The sequence below is a fragment of the Peromyscus leucopus genome, chromosome 6 (assembly GCF_004664715.2).
Source record: "Peromyscus leucopus breed LL Stock chromosome 6, UCI_PerLeu_2.1, whole genome shotgun sequence".
In the NCBI taxonomy this organism is placed as follows: Eukaryota; Metazoa; Chordata; class Mammalia; order Rodentia; family Cricetidae; genus Peromyscus; species Peromyscus leucopus.
In genome coordinates, this window is record NC_051068.1 from 70,284,019 (window position 1) to 70,299,874 (window position 15,856).

Here is a 15,856-nt window from a genome sequence, read left to right on the forward strand (position 1 = left end):
CAGAGCTATCTGATGCACTCAAAAGGCTGAGGATGACTTGGGTGACAGAGCTATCTGATCACTCAAAAGGCTGAGGATGAGAGAGGAAATGGTTTTGCTGGAAACTGGGACAAATCAGAAAGAAAGACACAGAGAAGGGGAGCGATCCATCCATTCATGGACTTCACTCAGTGACACTTGAATAGCTTTGCGTGGCCTGCTTTATGTTCAGGGATTACTGTTGGAGTAAGGATAAGGCCCCGAGTCTGAGTGCCCCTGTCCTGACCTCGGCAATCCTCAGGCACTCTGCCCTCTTCCACACTGGCGCCCCCGTGGCTGTTCTGGCTTTGGCTCTTCTGGAGGCAGCAGCAGGTTACATAGGCATTTACCCCCAAGCATCAACAGCACCCATCAAAGCAGGGCTGCGCCAGAGCCGAAGAACCTGCTTGTCTGCCCAGCTGGAAGATTCCACAGGGAGAGACAGAGGGAAGGGCACTCGTTTCTGAGTGCGACAGAAAAAAGTAACAACAAATCCACCTCCAGTCTGAACCTCTTAGTGTCCCAAGGGTGTTCCCTGTGGAAGCAGCAGCCACAGTGCCCCTCACAGGTTTTGTCTTTTCCCAGTCAGGCTTGGCCTTGTGGAGCTCGGCTTCACAAACACTCTGTCCCCATCTTCTTTTCAGAAGCCCAGTGGGTAAGGTTTATGGTATTCAAGGCCGGATTTCAATTCACCACAGTCGGCAGTGTTTAGGTAAAAAATGTCTTTAATCAGAAAGGATTTATTTCTCCTCACCACAAATACATTAAAAGTAAAAAAAAAAAAAAAAAAAACAACCAAAAACCACAAACATATATTTACACAGACTGGAGGTCAGAGGACAGCTGAAAGCCTGGGTTAGGGGCTGAGGGCTGGGGCAGCTGCAGGAGGGCTGCTCATCTGTGGGTCTCGGGGTCCTGCCGTCACCTCTCCGACGGTGGTAGGGGGGACAGGGGGGCAGAGGCTGCAGCTGCAGCCTGAAGGCAGCGGTGCTGGCAAACTGTGGCAGCAAGGCCCCTCTCCATCTCCAGACGGTTTCTTCAGCTCACCAGGGGTGACAGGAGACAGGGTCGTCGTCATCGTCGTCGGTGGGATGGGAGTGCCTGGAGCGGAGTGGGTGAAGGGCTGGCCTCCTTTCTGGAGGACGAGGATGACACCAATGCTGCCTCCAGAGCCTGAGGAACTGTGGCTGGAGGTGGAGCCCGGGGAACTGAGGGGAGGGTTACAAATCGGAGTGCTGTGAATCCAGGTGAGGTTCATCGCTGGCCATTCTGTAAGATGCCAAGGCTGCTCTGGTTTCAAAACGAAATGTCCTGGTTGTGTCTGGCCAGTCTTCTCCACGAGAGGTGCAGGAGAGGAAGCAGCTGAGTCACTCTGGTGGCTGGGAAAGTGCTGGAGAGTGAGGAAAGGAGAAACACGTCGGGTGAGGAGGCTTACAGATTAGCTCCCCTTAGCCGGGACCTTTGCTAGCCTTGAGAACCCACTGTGCAGTGCAAACACACGCTGTTTTGTGCAACAGGTGTGTTCTTGCCAGGCGATGATTAAGTAAAAATTTTAGCAAGGAAGGCTTCCATTTATTCAACAAACAGTTGGGAGGGAGGTGGACTCTTGTGTCACACGTGCTATTAGGCTACCCGAGACGGACAAGGTAAAGCTTCAGTTCTCACTACGCACACGATTCCTTTCCATTTCTTTATAGTATTTTTTGTGGTGTTAAGAGAATCAAACCCAGCCTGTCATGTGACTGGAGAACACTCTAAGAGAAGTGTAAGTGAATTAACCACACCCCCGCCAGAGACCTGTAAGTGAATTAACCACACCCCAGCCAGAGACCTGTAAGTGAATTAACCACACCCCAGCCAGAGAAGTGTAAGTGACTTCATGTCCTGATTTCTGTGTTGAAAATCCTCATTTTTCCATGTTTAGTTCTTCAAGAGGCATGATCCTGTTACTTATTTTTCAGTCAATTATTTTCATATCATTAAAAACTAGTTGAGGAGCTAGGGACATGGCTCAGTTGTTAAGAGCACTGGCTGCTCTTTCACAGGACCTGGGTTCAATCCCCAGCACTCACATGGCAGCTCACAACTGTCTGTAACTACAGTTCCAGAAGATCCGATACCCTCACAGTCATACATGCAGGCAAAACACCATATTTTGCCTTTTTAACCCAAGCACTCAAGAGGCAGAGGCAGGCAGATCTCTGTGAGTTCCAAGACAGCCAGAGCTACACAGAGAAACCCTGTCTTGAAAAAAAAGAAAAAGAAAACAAACCAAACAGAACTAGAAACCCACTGTAGACACATAAGGTTTGGCCAGGAATATTCTGACGGGAGTCAAAAGACGGAGAGGGAGGGGTCTGGAGGGTGCAAGGAAGAACAGAGCTGTACAGAGAACCGAGGCCTCTTCCTGTGTGAGTCACGTGGCCAGATTCAAAAGTATCTTCAGAAAGCAGGTAAGCCAACACAGGAAGGCAGGGTAAATTTTGTGGATCCCAACAAAACGGAACCGGCACCTTGGCTAAATCTAAACATCACAGTACCGCACAAAACTAGGCATTTCCTTCCATGGGGGGCATGGGACGGGACGGGGGACGACAACACATTTCTCCATGCACAGTCCATTTCTGGATTCTTCTCCCATGGCTTCCTTGGTTTCTAGGTTCTTACCTTGCTTATCTGATGCCTGCTACCTCCTAAGGATGACTTCTGGGCAGCCACATGAGGGAACCATGTCTTTAACATCGCTTCCACTTGCAGCAAGGTCCCTAGATACCGTTCTCTGTGAAAACAGGATAGTTTTAGACGTCATCAAGTATGAGAAAAGAGATGTGGAGAATTGTACAGGTCTCCCTCAATCCGACACCGAGGAGAGGAAGGAAGAATTAGGGAGACTTACCCCATCTGAGGCTTCCGTAAAACCCCCACGATACGCTGGATCCGGTCCATGGCCACACTCTGCTGGAAGCTACTCAATCCTACCGTGAGAGAGAGAGAGAGGGTGATCAGAGGGTGTGGGATGTAGCTCAGTGGCAGAGAGCTTGTCTAGTGTACACAAGGCAGTAGGCTCACTCCCCAGCATGAGAGAAAGCTGAGGTGGGGACTGAGGGATAGGTAAAGACAGACAGATGGGGGTTAAAATGGATTCACCCAAAGAAATTAAGTTACAGATGCAATCAGGGAATAGCCCAGGGCCAAAAGAGAGATTTAAGAGACATGTACATTTCACACAGGGAGGGGAGCTACTACACCACCACCCCACCCCCGCAAATGTACCAATCAGGTTATTAATCACCTTTGTCAAAGCGGCCCATTTTCAGTCCATTCAGTAGATCCGTGAGGGGCCGTATGAACCCTTGGAGTTCTTTACACTGTAAAACAGCACAAAGACTAAGTAAGGGACCAGCAGTGGTTTTTCTGCTGTCATGTATGTGGCAGCCAACCAATCAGGTGTTTGCCACTGCGCTACTGTCTCCTGCTTTCTTACCTTTTGAGCAAAAAGCAGGTCTCCCTCTGTGGTACATCCCCGGGTGTGCAGACCGGTCTCCAGTTCACCCTCTCTTGATCTTCTGATTCCAGATCCTCTCTGTTCCAGATGAGAGGCTGTGTGCTGGTTACTAGAAATCCTGGGTCGATGTCTGCAGCGGATAGGGCCTGGACTGGGCTGGGAGCCTCCCCTTTGCCCAACAGCGTCTGGCCTGAGCCCTTGGGTGCTCTTGCCCTCCCTCTCATTATCAGAGGGGAAGCCAGAGTCACTGTTCACAGGGGATGTGGAAAATGACGAGGAGAGAGAGGAGGAGGAATAAGAAGAAATGCTAGATGGAGAATCCATAGGCCCAGGAGCAGGGGCTGAAGAGCAGCTCTCCTCGTAGTACCAAAGATCAGAATCCGCAACTGAAAAGCAAAGAGAGGGAGTCTGAAATGAGTCCAAGGATTTGGAAAGGGACTGGGAGACTGGGGCGTTCTGAACACGATTTTTTCCGTCCTCAACAGAAACAAAAAGACTTGCTTTTCCACCCCCATTCAAAACCCGGACCGCCGGCCCACACAGAGCTCTTGACCCCACACAGCCTTTCTCCCTCTGGGTTCAGAGTGAATACCCGACTTTACACCTTCCCCTGCCTCGGCAGTTCTGGGCTGTTCCCTTCCAGACCTCATAGTGAGCTTAGCGACCTCAAACGCCACCCGCTAGCGGCTGATCTGCGCACCAAACCCCCCTAAGGTCCCCACGGGTACCGCCCCCATGGACACCCATCTCCATAGCTCTCGCATCCCTCACCGGCAGGCGCCCCGCGCCGGTCCGTCTGTGCTCGCGCGGTGATGCAATTCCTCTCAACACTCAGATCTGCGGTCTCCCAAGCCCACTCTCTCCGTCCGGGGTCCGGGTCCGTCTTCCGGAGCGCTCCTCCGCTCTGGTCGGCTCGCCTGGGTCTGTCGGTTCAGCCCCGGTGCGGTCTCCAGCTCTCCTTCACGGTCTGTGCCTGTGCTGGTCTGGCCGACCCACCTCCGCCTCACTCCGTGGGTCCCGCCCCTTCCCCCTCCCAGACACGTGCGGCTCTGCACGTGCCTCCCCCGGCGTACACAGACCCGGTGCTCTCATTGGACAGCTTGCCGGCAACACGTGACTCCAGAGACAGACACTCACAGCCCATTTGCCACCGCCCGCGGGGGCTCGGCCAATGGAGAGGCAGCCGAGTGGGGATTGGCTGGGAGGGAAGCAGTCGATGCTCCGCCCGTACATGCGGCTCCTCCGGTGATAAAAAGGAGGATGGAAAAAAAAGTGAAAATGAAGGAAGGGGCGGAAAAGGGTGGAGCTCGTCGCCTTAAATAGGACGGCGCTGCGCGGGAGACGGCGCGGCTAGGGTGCGCAGAGCGAGACCATGCCGTGGGGGCGGTGCCTGGGGACGTGGGCCCCTCCGAGCGCCTCCGCGCACGGGCGCAGCACGTGGGAGCCCTCTGCAACTCGTGTCCGCAACGTGTGTGACAACGGGCGTGTGACGCCGGGCATCCGTTCCCTCGTCGGCGGCTCGCCCTCGTGACTCCCCACTCTTTCATCCTCCCCTCCTCGTCTCCTAGTTGGGTGCCTCCTGCCCTGCTGGGCGAGGAGGGTGGGGACTGCAGCCGGAACACCGCGTCCTCTCCGGGGCTCCCGCCGAGCGGCTTCTTGAGCCGGTTCTTACATAACCTGCCACGCACGTTACCATCTCAGACGCCAGCCCGCCAAGACTCCAGGGGTCAAAGCCGAACTCGTCCCTGACTTTTCTGCCCCGGGCCCTTTCAGACCCTTCAACTCAGAACTCTCTGGTTCTCAGCACAGGGAACAGAGTAGAGTAGATCCTTGATGCTCAAGGTTATGGCTTTATCTGGCTCCGGTTTATTGGAAAGACGTTGAGGAAGGAAACGAGCCAGTCCAGAGTCACCAACAGACGTTCACATCCGTTTCACCATGTCGTAGTTAAACAACCAAGAACAGGACCCTGTAGGCTGAAGACAACATTGGATCGCAAGGGGGCACTCTAGTTCTGATTAGGGTCGGGAGAAGAGACAGGAATTTTCATTTCTTGTATGCATATTCTTACTAAAAGAAAAAGTTGGACAGGGATTTAAGTTGGGAATTGGAGAATGCGTGATTATTTTAAATACATTCGAATACTTTTTACTTATATTTAGCAATATGGTTATTTTAGAAAAAGAAAAGGGTTTCTAAATTAAACCTCAGCACTGTTTTCCCAAACACAAAGTTTCAAGACAACATCAAATAAAGTATAATTAATCTCGATATGATGGCTCGCTCCTGCTGTAATCCTGGAGGATGGACACAGGAGCTCGGTTCAAGACCAGCCAGAGCCGCATGGGACCATTAGAAACCTGTTACCTGTGAGTATTCTCTTTTCTACCCTAAACTCTAGATTTATTTATAGGGTATGATTCCTGCCAGTTAATTGACGAGTAATTCAAGTTTGTTTGTTTGTTTTCCGCGATAGAGTTTCTGTGCGTAGCCCTGGCTGCCCCGGAGGAACTCTCTTTGTAGACCAGGCTGGCCTTGAGCTCAGAGATCAGCTTGCCTCCTCCTCCTCCTGAATGCTGGGCACATGCCACTACACTAATTTCTAATTCTCTTTCTAATCTGCCCTTCATGCCCCCCAAGTTTTGGTGTACATGTCAGTGTTGACTTTAGAACAAACCATCAATAAGAAGTAGACATTTTTTTTAACTTTATTTTTCATCCAACTTCTTGCCAAAGTCTAGTCTGAAGAGTCGTAGCAGCCTTCTCTCACCTGGAGGGAGGGGCATAAAAACAGGATCAGGTGGTTGACTTGGTGTTTAAGAAAACACATTGCTTTCTGTTTTGTTTTTCAAGACAGGATTTTTTTGTGTAGCCTTGGCTGTTCTGGAACTAGCTCTATAAACCAGAGCTGGCTTCGAACTCACAGAGATCCGCCTGGCTCTGCCTCCCAAGTGCTGGAATTAAAAGCATGTGCTGGCCGGGCGGTGGTGGTGCATGCCTTTAATCCCAGCACTCGGAAGGCAGAGGAAGGAGGATCTCTGTGAGTTCGAGGCCAGCCTGGGCTACAGAGCGAGTTCCAGGACAGGCACCAAAACTGCACAGAGAAACCCTGTCTCGAAAAACAGAAAAACCAAAAAGCATGTGCCACCACCGACAATTGACAGTCTGCCAGCTAAGTTCAGTTCCTAGCACTTATGCCAGGTGGTTCCCAAACACCTGTGACCGCATTCCCGGAGCTCTGGTGCCTCTGGCCTCCTAAGCACCCCATTCCTGTATCCACACCCCTCCTCTATACATACACATAATTAAAAACAATAAAGCCAAAGCACAAGATCAAGAGGCCAAGAAGTCTGCCCTCGCTCCCGTCTCTGTGCAGACTCCGCGGAGTTCATGTTCTAAGATGGGATCTCCACTCTTTGTTGAGAAAGACGTGTCCCTTTCATGCTTCCTTCCTCCTGCTGAACTTTGCCTCTTGGCTCTTACAGGGTTGTAGCACACACCCATTTTGACCTCTGGCACCTGCCATAACTTCAAACCTGGCCAGAGTGGAACCAGCCCTGGTTTTCCAGTCTTGGGAGTTTGGGAAAGTCTCCCTCATTCAACCTGCCTTCTCCTGGGAGGTCTTAAGTCCTCCCAGATTAGAATAAAAAAAAAATGACATCACAAAAGTCTTTGTTTCAATTTATTACAAATTTCTTCAAGGTTAGATGGTTAGATATTTCTAAATGTGATCCCGTTTCTTTCCTTAAGCATAGGAGAACTGAGCAGGTTGGTAAGAATTACTTCGGAGCACCCCCACAAAAGCAGTGGCTGGCCTCTTACCTTCTACATAAGATGCATCCCCCCTTGAAGGAGGGTCCATAAGAGAAGACAGGACACAGCACTCTGCAGACTGGACACAGCACCATTCTGATCTGGACTCTGCTAAAACACACACACAATAGGTCATTGTCACCTTCCTAGTAATTCCCATCCCACCTCCAGGAAGATAGACACTCCTTTACCCAAACCCCTTCTCCCCTACCTTTGCTCTGAAAGGAGATTCAGCCCTCCTCCCCATCACTGTAAGAATTCTTCCTACTTGGGAGGCCACAATTCTCAATGACATTCGATGTTTTATCTTTTGTGTACATGGCTTTTTTTGCTAGTCACTGTGCTGGGTGTTTTGGGGGCTATAAATAAGACGTAGTTCCTGTGCTCAGGAGAGGCTTACCGTCTCTAGAGAACCCACTATCCATTTAAAAACACGGGTGGGGTATTTGCTGTCAGGCTTTGCTTGCCCAACCGACCAGTCGCTCCCATTTGTGTTCCACTGCTTCTCGGCTGCTTTTATGCTCCCTTTGCCTCTTATAGCCATTGGTGTTTGGTGGGGTTTTTGTTGTTGTTGTTTTCGAGACAGGGTTTCTCTGTGTAGTTTTGGTGCCTGTCCTGGATCTCTCTCTGTAGACCAGGCTGGCCTCAAACTCACAGAGATCCACCTGCCTCTGCCTCCCGAGTGCTGGGATTAAAGGCGTGCGCCACCAACGCCTGGCTTTTTTCTTATTTTTTATTTTTCAGATGGCTCTATATTTGTTACATTTCCTCATAATGTTCATCATCACACACACCCACCATAGAGATGAAAACCAGAGCCTTGCAAATGTCACACAATGACTCTACCACTGAACTACATCCCAATCTCTTCTTTCTTCTTTCTTTCTTTATTTTTTTCAGACAGAGTCTCTCTATATAGCTCCAGCTTTTCTAGTACTCACTGTGTAGACCAGGCTAGACTCGAACTCAGAGAGATCTGCCTGCCTCTGCCTCCCGAGTGCCAAGATTAAAGCATGCACCTTACACAAGCCTTCCTTATTTTTGAGATAGGTTTTGGGCTCTTGGTAGCTTTTGAGTGATTATATCAAGCTTTCTCTTCTAGTCCCTATAATGCAAAGTTGGCTGTCTGCCTGTCTCTTCCATTTCTTTGGTTGATTTCTCTTCCTCCACTGACTTAGTCACTGGCCTTCCTACTTTCACAACTACAGCTTGGCCCTTAGGTCTACTGATCTAGTTCAGTTTCAGGACACCCACAGGACTGGCAAAATGATCACTTCCCTCCTAAGCCACTCTGGTCTCCAATAGTTCCCATTTTGGCTAACCATTTCCCCCAAATATGTTTATTAGATTCTGTTTCTGTTTCGTGGGTACATGTTTGTTGGTGTGTGTATGTGTGCATATGCAGAGGTCAGAGGACAACTTGAAGAATCGGGTACATTCTTTCCATCACATGGGACCTGGGGATTGAACTCAGATCATCTTGGTGGCAGACATCTTTACCATCTGAGCCACCTCTCTGGTCCTCTCCAAACATGGTTAAAGTCTGTAAGTTATCTTAACTCTCCTTTATAAAATTATCACTGAAGAGAGGCATTTTCTTCTAACTTTATTTCTCTATTCTCAATTTATGCGCTACTCTCCTAGTCCAGCCCTTTAGCAGATGTTTCTGGGACAGCATAAACTTTTCCACTATGCATCTTGCATATAACCAGATGAAGACTTTTCCTAAATTTTGATTCCATTGTCTTCACCCTGCTGCAGTCCTCACCAGGCTCCTTATTGCTTATCAGCCTGAAGTCCAGCCCAACATTTCAGACTATCTATTTTTCCCTAACTTGATGTATATAATATTACTACACAAAACGAAAGGACTTGTGCAGTTTTTCACATTTATCTATTTAGGTGGGAGGGCATGGGAAGTCACATGTGTGGAAACCAATGGACAACTCTTGGAATCTCTTGTATCCTTCTACCAAGCAGGTCTCAGGGACCAAACTTGGCCGAGGTCCTCAGGCTTGTTAGCAAATACCTTTATTTGATGAGCCAGCTCACTGCTCAAAAAAGTTTTCTAAGACAGAGTCTATGTAGCTCTGGATGTCCTGGAACTTGCCGTGTAGACCAAACTGGCCTGGAACTTACAGAGATCCACCTGCCTCTGGCTCTAGAGTGCTGGGATTAAAAGCATGTGCCACCATGCCTGGCCATTTTTTTCCCCAATAGGGTCTTGCTCTGTCCCTCAGGCTAGTCTGGCTTCCATCCAACATCCCCACAGATGGCTTATTTCGAGTTTTTCTCCTCATCACCCTCTCCTGCAAGGAAGCCTCCTGTCCCCCAACCCCACATGGCAAAAACTTAATTCTTGAGTTTCCTTTGCAACCCAGCCCTTGTAGATATTGTAGGTTCCTACTGTTCCCCTCTGCACAGGTTCCTTCTGTCGTACCCTAATCACCAGACATAACTGTCTGTTCCGCTTCCCTCCCTCAGCAGCTTTCACTCTCGTAGTAACTATTCTTCCTAATCGTCTGTCCTTTCAGAACACCTAACCAGCAGAAGCTGTTTAGTCTTGGTCTTGAGTTGTGTCTAAAAACAAAATCTGGACCAGCTCAGCAGGTAAAAGCACATACCACTGAAGCCTGACAAACTGACTCCCCAGAGGGGTCCTCTGGCCTCCACACATGTGATATGGCCCAAGGGTGATACCTGTTCTCCTGGATAGTTGACACAAACTAGAGTCACTGGACAGGAACCTCATCTGAGGAATTATCTCCACCGGATTGGATTGTGGGAATATCTTTGGGGGAACTTCCTTTTTCTTTTTCTTTTCTTCTTTTTGGCTTTTCAAGACAGGGTTTCTCTATATAGCTATGGAGCCTGTCCTGGAACTCACTCTGTAGCCCAGGCTGGCCTCGAACTCACAGAGATCCACCTGCCTCTGCCTTCCAAGTGCTGGGATCAAAGGCATCTGCCACCACGCCCGGCGAATTTTCTTGATTAGTGATCGATATAGAAGGAGCCAGCCCACGGTGGGCAAGTGGCATAAGAGAGCAAGCCGAGCAAGTCATGGAAACAAGCCAGGAAGCAGTGTGTCTCCAAAGTCTGTGCTTCAGCTCCTGGCTTGAGTTCCTGCCCTGACTCCTTGCAGTGGCGAAGTGTGACCTGGTAGTCGTAAGATGAAATGAACCCAAGTCGTTTTTGTCAGTGTTTGAGCACAGCAACAAAAACCAAAATGGAGTCCCTACGTGGAAGAATTCATTGTGCGGTTCTCCCCCCTACCAATACCTGCCCTGTTCATTCAGGGTCCCTAGGCATGAGATCCGTCAGGACAAGAGCTATGGTGTCTCCCTCCTCCTTCATCCATCCCCCTTTGACTCACTGGCTCTGTTGTCGCTGGTCTCGTTGTTGGTCTCGTTGGTCTCGCTGGTCTCGTTGGTCTCGCTGGTCTCGTTGTTACAGGGTTCTGCTGGTCCACAGCTTCTGTCTGAAGACTGATGGTGGTCTCTACGGCCTCTGTTGTCACCTCCTTCTGTAGCCTGCTCTGACCTCGGCAGGATTGGGAAAGAGTTTTCAGTTCTTCCAGCTAACGTCCCCACAGACGCTCTATTTAGGGTTTTTCATCTTTTCCTTCAAGCAAGCCTCCTACCCCACATGACTAAAACTGAAGATGAGGGATTGTTGTCTGGGCCCAGCGCTAGCATGGATTGTGTATGTATTCCATTCAGCATTCCCTTGATTGCCTGCCCCTTCTTCATGTGTTAGTAAGGCCATGAGGTTCTGGCTTCCTTCACCCAGCTACAGTTAACAGGTCCGGTGGGGACCCATGTTCTCGTTTCTATCCACCAGGTTTTCTCTTCTCACTTACTTTCTTTTTCTCCTCAGACAGCCTTACTCAACAGTCCTGGATGGACTGGAACTTGCTGTGTAGATCGGGCTGACCTTCAGCCCACGGCAACCTTCCTGCCTCTGCCTCCTAAGTGCTGGGGTTGTAGAAGGGAACCGCCATACCCAGCCTGCTTTCCATTCCTGCTAGTCTGTTACATGTCAGCACTTCCCAGCACTTCTGTCGACTGTATTGGTCCTGACCCTCTTAGATAGAGAAGTCACTCACCAACCTGTCCTCCGACTCAAACATGGAGTAATCAACAGTGAAGTTTACACTAAAGTCATCTGGAGAAGAGGAAAAAGAAAAAAGAAAAAGAATCAAAGGGGAAGGCACTGCTCAGAATACTTCATGCTCAGAATACGTGACCTTTCCTAAGCTGTAAAAGGTGTTGGTACGATCTACTTTTCGTTATTTTCATTGTGAAAAATGTTTGTGAGGCCAGGCGGTGGCGGCAGCGGCGCCTTTAATCTCAGCACTTGGGAGGCAGAGGCAGGTGGTTCTCTGTGAGTTCGAGGTCAGCTTGGTCTACAAATCAAGTTCCAGGACAGCTAGGGCTATACAGAGAAACTCTGTGTGAAAAACAAACAAACAAAAAGTTTGTGGGGCTAGAGAGATGACTCAGCGGTTAAGAGCACTGACTGCTCTTCCAGAGGACCCGGGTTCAATTCCCTTCAATTCCCAGCACCCACACAGCAGCTCACAACTGTCTGTAGCTCCAGTTCCAGGGGACCCGACACCCATGGCAAAACACTAATGCAGATAAAAAATAAATAAATAAAAATAAATAAATAAGAGAAAAGAGGCTTGTGAGTTGGAGCTGACTTAGCAGTTAAGAACATGTATTTCTCTTTCAGGGGACCTGAGTTTAATTTCTAGACCCCATACTGAGTTGCTTTCAGTCTCTCGTAACTCCAGCTCCAGTGGGATTTGACACCTCTGATCTCCATGGCAACTTCACTCATGTACAAGTACACACCCCTCCAATAGACATAATTGAGAATTATAATGAAAACTAAATCTTTTTGTTTTGTCTTTAGAGACAGGGTTTCTCTGTGAAACAGCCTTAGCTGTCCTGGAACTTGCTCTGTAGACCAAGCTGGCCTCAGACTCACAGAGATCCAACAGCTTCTGCCTCCCAAGGGCTGGGATTAAAGATGTCCATCACCATGCCTGGCTGAATCTTTTTAAATAGATTTATATTGTCAATGTAGTATCTAAAGTAATTTACAAATTGAAAAATTTCCAAATTGCTCCAGACATTTTCCAAAGAATAAAAATATCATGATCTTAAGGGGCTGGAGAGACAGTTTAGAGGTTAGGAGCACTGGCCATTCTTGCAGATAGACCTGAGTTCAGTTCCCAGCACCCACCTCTTTGCTCACAACCATCTGGAACTCCAGTTGCAGGGGATCCAATGCACTCTTCTGACCTCCGTAGGCACTGGGCACACATGCGGTGCACACACACACACACACACACACACACACACACACACACACACAGGCAAAATATTCATACACATAAAATTCTTTTTTTTGTTTCCTGTTTGTTTGGTTTTTTGTTGTTGTTTGTTTATTCGTTTTTCTGAGACAGCATTTCTCTGTGTAGCCCTGGCTGTCCTGGAACTAGCTCTGTAGACCAGGCTGGAGTTGAATTTACAAAGATCCACCTGCCCCTGTCTCCTGAGTGCTGGGGTTAAAGGATTACGCCACCACTGCCCAGCATGAAATAGTTATTAATTAAAAAAAAAAAAAATCACGGGCTTGAGAAAGAATACCAAGAGTCTCGGTAGGTTTTGCTCACAGCCAAAATTTTGTCTGACCCTCTTGTTCTATTGCAAAGTGAAGGGCAATCTTTGAATTAAGTATTCCCCAAATCTCTTCCTACCCCACCAAGACTCAGATCCTTTCACATACGCACCATAATTAGGGGTAACTGTGTAATAATAATATGCCACTTGATAGTAATCACCCTCTTCCAGCTCTTCTTCATCCTCGTATTCCTGTCCTGCAAAGGGACAAGAGCTACAGGTCAAAAGCATCTGGAGCCCCTTAGCAACAGCACATATGGAGCTGGGCATCTGGAGCCCCTTAGCAACAGCACATAAGGAGTTGATCCCAGATCTCCTAGTTTTCCTTCTTTCTGCCTCCGCTCCAGAGGTCTCAGCTCCCCGCTCTGCCCCTCCAAACCCGCCCAGTCTCCTTACTCTGCTTTCAGGGCGAAACTCCCAGGACAGAAAGCAGATCTTTTCACATCCTCTAAGCCCCAAGGGAGATGACGGAGACCAGAAACTTGGAAAAGCATATAGATTCCATATGCTCCCAAATTTGTTATACTTGGGAGAGATCTTATCAGCATCTCTCAGAAAACACTAACAATCTCAGGCTTTTGAGTTTGGGTTTAGTTCCAGCTTCCCTGCTAACTAAGCGGAAGTTTGAACAGTCCGTTTATATCCCTCCCCCTTTTCTTTTCTTCTTTTTCTTTTTTTTTTTTTTTTTTTTTTTTTTTTTTGAGACAGGGGCTCTGTACGTAGCCTTGGCTGAAACGCATTGTGTAGACCAGTCTAGCCTTAAACTCACAGAGATCTGTCTGCTTCTGCCTCTGCCTCCCAAATGCTGGGATCAGAGGCATACACTACCACCGCTGGCCTCACATCCCCTTCCTTCAAATGAGTCAGCTGGACCAAACGACCCATCATACCTTTTCTTCCCTTCTAGAACTAAAAATGTGAGGCGTTGACAATTGAATCCAGAATTCTAGGCCTTCTGCTAAACACATCCCTCCGACCCCAGACTGAGGACACAGGATTTAAAGGAAAGGGAAACAATGACCCACCTGGCAGACTGGAGAACAAAGAAGGGAAGGAGCCAAGCTGCTCTTGGGACTCTGTCCCCAAAGGCGGCCGGTGCTCGACTGTCCTATGAGCCAATCCATTTATATCTTCTCCTTTTTCTTTTTAAGACAGGGTTCGCTATATATCCCTAACCAGCCTAGAACTCACAAAGACCCTCCTGTCTCTGCCTCTGGTGTGCTGAAATTAAAGAAGTGAGCCACCACACCCAGCTTGGTTTTGTTTCTTGCTATAGGGAGTATTTGTTTATTTGAGACAGAGTTTCTCTGTGTGTAGCCCTGGCTGTTCTGGAACTTGTTTTGGAGATCAGGCTGGCCCCAAACTCAGAGATCTGCCTGCCTCTGCCTCCTGAGTGCTGGGACTAAAGGCGTGTGCCGCCACCGCACCTTGCTGGGAGGTGAGGGGGGTAAAGGGGGCATTACATGTCTGGGGCTAGTCAGGAACTCACTGTGTAGTCAAAATGGACCTTGACTTTTTGATCCTTTCCCCTCTATGTCCCAAGAACTGGGGAGGTGTCAGCGAGCTTGGCTCTCTCTCACACCTGTGTCTTTGCTCATAGAAGTTGGTTTTTCCTTCTGCTCCGCGGGAAGGAGCCGCTCTTGCCTCTCTCACTGCCTTCACTCCCCGGCACCCAAGAGCCCCCCTTGTCCCTTCCCCGCACCTCACTCTTCTGTTCAGCTTTGTGGTGACAGTGACAGAAACCTGAGCCCAATCTGCTGCAGGGTCTCTCTTTAGGACTCCGGCCTCCACCAGTCTTCTCTTCTTTGACAGGACTTGGCGTTGCTTTGCCCTTGGTTTCCCGGCTCCACCTTCCAGATCTTGACGCTGCCCCCAAGCCTGGACTCCAGCAGCTGAGAAAGCACCATCACTCCCCGCTGACATGCCCACTTGCCTCCTCTTTATATCTTTTCTCTCATCCCACTGACCACAAGAGGACGAGTACAAAGGCTCAGGATCAGAAGTGGACTTACCCAGGATGAGGGGTACCGCAAGGAAGGCTACGAAGAGGACATCCATCCTGGGTCGTGCACCGCCGCTGTGAGAGAGAAAAGAGGAAACTCTGCCGTTTCCCACCACACTAACCCAGCCTCCCCCGCTGCTGGGAAGGAGCAGTGATTCCTCTCCCAAGGGACAGAATTCTCCGCCTACTTGCTCGGCAGATCTGTTACATAGCAGCTGGACTGAGGGGCAAGCCTGTTGATGGAAGCAAACTTGTTATTCCTGGGGAGCCCCCCTAGATAGGTCCACTCGGGACTCCCGCTGCCTGCGGGGACCAGCGTTTTGACTCTCTTCTCCTTCCCATGCAGACTTGTCTTGACTCATAATATCCTTTATCACCGTGGGAATGATGAGAGGAAAGGGTGAGGACCTGTTCTAGACAATAAATAAATGGTGCCTCTTCTCTGCCTGTCTTGGCTATGGAGGATGAGAGTGATGTTTACGAACCATTGTTTGACTCCCAAATTTCCTTCTGCATTGCCGCTGATAAAAATCTGTCAGGTCCAAAGGAAACTCCAGTTTCCCAACTTCCAGAAGGCAGTTCATATATCCAGAAGTGAGCTCATCCTGGACTATAGGAGGATTTCTGGAAGGTAGATAAAAGCCAGCAATCCACAGGAACTTGTGAAGTGGGTTCCCATCTGACCAATGGAGTCGTTGCCCTTCCCTCTGGCAGAAGGGACATATGGCTACCAGAGGAGACCATCAGTGTATTAAATCCTATGCTGGCCTCCAGGCTCCCTCAGTATCACAAATACCTGTTACACATTTCAAAGTCCACACTGGCCTG

General features: G+C 49.2%; 2 protein-coding genes across 10 annotated transcripts; both read right to left on the reverse strand.

The window, feature by feature from the left end:
- Positions 1-725: 725 nt before the first annotated feature.
- On the reverse strand, positions 726-4,510 carry Ciart (circadian associated repressor of transcription). Its single transcript, XM_028856234.2, has 6 exons — positions 4,295-4,510; positions 3,503-3,909; positions 3,311-3,386; positions 2,915-2,993; positions 2,686-2,797; positions 726-1,408 (listed from the first exon to the last, which is right to left on the reverse strand). Exons 2-6 carry the CDS (start codon positions 3,845-3,847, stop codon positions 875-877), a joined length of 1,146 nt encoding a protein of 381 aa, XP_028712067.1. The 5' UTR covers positions 3,848-3,909; positions 4,295-4,510; the 3' UTR covers positions 726-874.
- Positions 4,511-6,213: 1,703 nt separating this feature from the next.
- On the reverse strand, positions 6,214-15,856 carry C6H1orf54 (chromosome 6 C1orf54 homolog). 9 transcript variants are annotated; one of them, XM_028856239.2, is made up of 7 exons: positions 15,217-15,497; positions 15,039-15,103; positions 13,137-13,223; positions 11,442-11,500; positions 10,710-10,866; positions 7,346-7,447; positions 6,214-6,293 (listed from the first exon to the last, which is right to left on the reverse strand). In XM_028856239.2, the coding sequence occupies exons 2-7, from the start codon at positions 15,082-15,084 to the stop codon at positions 6,232-6,234; spliced, it is 513 nt and encodes a 170-aa protein (XP_028712072.1). In that variant the 5' UTR covers positions 15,085-15,103; positions 15,217-15,497; the 3' UTR covers positions 6,214-6,231. The 9 variants fall into 9 exon arrangements, with proteins under 9 accessions (XP_028712072.1, XP_028712074.1, XP_028712073.1 ...); XM_028856241.2 differs by having other exon boundaries at positions 7,346-7,444; positions 10,710-10,871; positions 15,217-15,488; XM_028856240.2 differs by having other exon boundaries at positions 10,710-10,871; positions 15,217-15,488.

Excerpts from the sequence above, each read along its gene's own strand:
- Ciart (XM_028856234.2), bottom strand. The coding sequence starts at position 3,847 with ATGGATTCTCCATCTAGCATTTCTTCTTATTCCTCCTCCTCTCTCTCC. Across the intron at positions 3,387-3,502 it reads ACCTGCTTTTTGCTCAAAAG|TGTAAAGAACTCCAAGGGTT; the intron begins GTAAGAAAGCAG and ends GCTGTTTTACAG. Across the intron at positions 2,798-2,914 it reads TTACGGAAGCCTCAGATGGG|AGAACGGTATCTAGGGACCT; the intron begins GTAAGTCTCCCT and ends CTGTTTTCACAG.
- C6H1orf54 (XM_028856237.2), bottom strand. The coding sequence starts at position 15,084 with ATGGATGTCCTCTTCGTAGCCTTCCTTGCGGTACCCCTCATCCTGG. Across the intron at positions 11,501-13,136 it reads CACAGTTACCCCTAATTATG|ATGACTTTAGTGTAAACTTC; the intron begins GTGCGTATGTGA and ends CCTCTTCTCCAG. Across the intron at positions 10,867-11,441 it reads TTGAGTCGGAGGACAGGTTG|GCTACAGAAGGAGGTGACAA; the intron begins GTGAGTGACTTC and ends AGGTCAGAGCAG.